The 4,486-nt window shown below is 36.0% G+C and overlaps 1 protein-coding gene across 1 annotated transcript in view; it reads left to right on the top strand.

Moving 5' to 3' along the window:
* SP3 (Sp3 transcription factor) overlaps positions 1-4,282 on the top strand; it is a gene marked incomplete at its 5' end in the record, with an annotated part of 34,639 nt that extends 30,357 nt beyond the window's left edge. The window contains 2 exons of the mRNA XM_009278585.1: positions 51-247; positions 2,516-4,282. Of these exons, the coding sequence (XP_009276860.1) occupies positions 51-247; positions 2,516-2,832 (514 nt within the window). The remainder of the gene's footprint in view (positions 1-50; positions 248-2,515) is intronic.
* Positions 4,283-4,486: the final 204 nt, after the last annotated feature.

The raw sequence follows: 4,486 nt of genomic DNA, 5'->3' as shown, positions 1-4,486 counted from the left end.
TTTTTTTTTTTTTTTTTTTTTTTTTTTTTTTTTTTTTTTTTTTTTAACAGAGGCTCCAACTTGGGAAAAAAGAAGCAACACATTTGTCACATACCAGGGTGTGGCAAAGTATATGGGAAAACTTCACATTTGAGAGCTCATCTCCGCTGGCATTCTGGAGAGCGTCCATTTGTTTGTACTTGGATGTTCTGTGGCAAAAGGTTCACTCGCAGCGATGAGCTTCAGCGACACCGAAGGACGCACACAGGTTTTCAGTCTTTGATTCTGGTGCATTTAACTAAAGACGTGTCATGGAGAGGGCTTGGATAAATAACTTCTAAGAGGAGAACAGATCTTTGTATTGGATTGATTTTAATGTAGTGTGACTTTTCTAAAATCAGCTAATACTTAGAGCTGTGTATACACTTTGGTTTCTTTAGTAGGTCTGAGGAGGAAAATCAGCTACCTTTTTTGATTCAGAACTGACATTTAAGCTAATATTTAATATAGCTTAATCAGAATACTTTGATTCAGGTTCAGCAGTGCATTTCATTTGTTTGAACCAGATTAGAACTGTTGTTCCAGCTTAAAACTTCAATAACTTTCTCTCATTTTAAAAAAGAAAAATAAAAATAGGGGGCTAGATGTCCAAGAGATTAGATGTCATTCACAAAATCAAGGAAGAGCATGTGATGGTGCATCATTCTATATCTTCTAGTTTCATGGTTAGACCACCCGTTAGGGACTCCAGGTTCACATTTCTCCTTTTGTCTACTACAAAAAAAAGAAATTAGTCTAGATCTTCCACCTTTTCAAGGAGCAGTTTGTTTCAAATCTATTGTCTGTATACCTATTTTCCTACAAACTGAACCCATAATTACATTCTACAGGATGCTTACCTTTTAAAATTAGACTATTTGAAAAACCTAATGACAATAGATAATTTATGTGCTTATCAGCATTTACATTGCTTAGAAAACTGTCTTTGCAATGTGTATGAAAAATACTTCATGTTTTGTACCTAGTGGTGTGCTTTTGTCAGACACGTTGGATGCTTGAACCCAAGCTGGGATGTTATGGTCTGTCTGGATGGACAGCCAGATGGGTTTAAAAAAAAGAGGCCGGTTGAATGATCCAGCTCAGAGGGTATGGTTAATGGCTCCTAGTGTACCTGCATACCAATAAAAAGTAGAGAACTGCAGGGATCTATCCTTTGACCTGTTTTAACATCTTTTATTACTGACCTGGAGGAGGCAACAGAGTGCACGCTTCTTACGTTTGCGGATGACACCAAACTGTGGCGACTGGTCAATGCATTTGAGGGCAAGGCTGCTATTCAGAGGGACTCAGGCTGAAGGAATAGGCTGACAGGAACCTTATGAAATTCAGCAAGGATAAACGCAATGCACCTGGGATGGACTTAACCCTTGCAGCAACACAGACTAAGCACTGACTAGTTGGGAAGCAGCTCTACTGAAAAGTACCTGGGAGTCTTGACGGACAACAAGAACATGAGGAAGAGCCAGCAGCAAAGATGACCGGGGCTGTATCAACAGAAGCAGAGACACTAGTTCTAGGGAAGTGATTATCCCCTTCTTCTCAGCACTGGTTAGACTGCATCTAGAATATTGCATCTAGTTTTCAGCCCCCAATATAAGAAAGACATTGATCAACAGGATTGAGTTCACTAAAGGGTGACCAAGATGATCAGGAAGCTGGAGCATTTGCCTTATGAGGAGAGGCTGTAGGAACTGGGCTTATTCAGCTGCACAAAGAGAAGAGTAAGGGCAGGGGGGAGCTTAATAGCAACCTTCTAGTACTTGCAAGGCCACCATTAAGAAGACAAAGACAGACTTTTCATGGTGGTACATTGGTGGGAGGATGAGAGACAACAGACGTAAGTTGAAACAGGAGAGGTTCAGACCAGATATAAATACAAACTTTTTCATTGTGAGGACAGCCAGGCACTGGAACAGGATGCCCAGAGAGTTTCTGCAGTCTCCATCCTTAAAGGTTTTCAAGACCAAACTGGACAAATTCCTGAGCAACCAGGTCTGACCTCATAGCTGACCCTACTTAGAGAGAGATCATACTAGAGACCTCCAGAGGTCCCTTCAAATCTGAATTCCTGTGATCTTGTCTGTCGGTCTCAAGTGTGATTCTGCAGGAGCTCATATGGTCTTCCCTGTCCATCATTCTGCAGGTTTTGTTCTCCTCTTTAAAAGTTATTTATTGGTGGTAATTGCAGTGAAACTTAGCAGCCTGAGGAAATGAGAGGGTAATATTCTTTAGCTTGCCTGAAAGGTCTCTTCAAACTCGGTGAGATACAGTAAAATAAATCAATTCTTTTAAAGGATTTGTATGGGTGTCTAGAAATTTAATGCAAAAGTTTATCATGTTGGATCGCTTTTTTTTTCAGTGTAGATTTTGTTAGAATTCTGACTCTTAAAGGCAGTAAGTTATCTCAGTTTTTGGTGTACATGTGACATTTTTAATGTTTTTGAAAACATTTCTGTTTTCTTCTCTTCTGTGACAGGTGAGAAGAAATTTGTCTGTCCAGAATGTTCAAAACGCTTTATGAGAAGTGACCACCTTGCCAAACACATTAAAACACATCAGAATAAAAAAGGTATTCACTCTAGCAGTACAGTCCTGGCATCAGTAGAAGCAACACCTGATGATACTTTGATTACTGCAGGAGGAACAACACTTATCCTTGCAAATATTCAACAAGGTTCTGTTTCAGGAATAGGAACTGTTAATACATCTGGCACCAGCAATCAGGATATTCTTACCAACACTGAAATACCTTTACAGCTTGTCACAGTTTCGGGAAACGAGACAATGGAGTAAATATTACACAAGATACCTATTAATTGTGGTTATTTTTATACAGTAGTGAGAAGAATATTGTTCCTAAGTTCTTAGATATCTTTTTATTGATGTGCAAAAATTTTTGGATTGACAGTAACTTGGTTATACATGACACTGAAATGCCTTACTTTGTATGATATTCCATAGTATATGAAAATGGTAAAATTGCATGGGTTTTGTAGGTACTTTTGGAATCTAGAAGAGATGAAATTTTACCAAGTTATATTAAAAAAAAAAAAAAGAATTTAACGATGGAAATGGTAGTCTAACCAAATGCATCAATCCTGTGTGGTTTAGTGTAAAAAAAATGAGAACATGTTGGTATTTATCTATTGTAAGATAAAAGAAGTTGATGGGTGAAAAGAAATCATGTTATGATAAAAGAAATTTTGTAATTTTCTTGATGACTGGAATTTTTATTATGCATAACTGACAAATCAAGTTTCCAAGCAAATGTTACATAGTGTAGGCTTTACTTAGCTCATCAACTTGTCATTTTGAAGCTAATTATTTTAATTAGGTTAACTATGTACAATATTTTAAGCATTACTCTTGTAAGATTTTGAAAACTACATTTTAACATGGAACTCTAGGGATAGTCACCTTTTAAATCCTATTGAAAAGCCATGTTTAAGATTTAATTTGCCAAAATGATGTCTTGTTAATATTCTTTCAATAACCAAGGTGGGCAATATAACCAATGTTTAAAAAGCTTAAAATGTTAAAAAAAAAAAAAATGTATAGGTTGAGGCATTTGGGTGGTAAGGCAAATGTTATATTGAAGTATATCCCTTCTTTTGAACATTGGAGGACCAAAAATAAGGTGTATTGCGTCTCAGCAGTGATTTTAATCAAATCTTTTTCCAAAAAAACATCTGTCTGCCAGGGCCTTAAAAGCCATCATGTAAATTACCAGTAAAATATAACATATGCAAATACAATAGAAAAATCACTTCCATATTGACAGTACTCCCAAACATATGGATATAGTCATAGTGAACTAGGGGTTTTATGAGGTTTTTATTTGTTTGTTGTTTAGTTTTTGGTTAGTCAATCTGCATTTAAATATCAGCCATCTTTCCTTTTTTGCTTCTTCCCTTAAAAATTGTATGTATCCAGTACATTTAACTGATAAACATATATGTTTTTTATTATGCTGAATTTTCTTTTTATTTTTTAATTACTGTTTATATTTTCAATTATAGAAAAATGTACAAAATGAAGTTATATAGCCAGTCTGTAAGTGCTATACCATTTTCAAAAAATGTACAACAATAATTACTGCAGTTCACCTATTTACAAACATTTGGAAATCTGTTCATTTGTTATTCTTAAAACCACCTCAAATTTAAAGGCTACCTTATTGTACGTTTAAAGTGTATTATAACAGTGTGGTAGTTAATAAAACACTATTTTTTTTTTCTTTTGACTTGAGTTTACTGTACTTCTTGTTAACTAACAAGGTGTAATTTCATAGCCTGAGATGTTTTATTATTTTGTGCTAGATGGCGGGAAGTAGAAAACGCGTTTCCTTTCCTTATGGGCAAGGAGATGGTAATACACCACCTCCTTGCTCTCAAAAAAACCCCCACCTGTATGTGCACGGACATGCAGGTGCCATATACTTTGCTGG

This window comes from Aptenodytes forsteri, unplaced genomic scaffold, assembly GCF_000699145.1.
Source record: "Aptenodytes forsteri isolate BGI_AS27 unplaced genomic scaffold, ASM69914v1 Scaffold257, whole genome shotgun sequence".
NCBI classification, from domain to species: domain Eukaryota; kingdom Metazoa; phylum Chordata; class Aves; order Sphenisciformes; family Spheniscidae; genus Aptenodytes; species Aptenodytes forsteri.
This window is presented reverse-complemented; position numbering and strand designations above follow the sequence as displayed.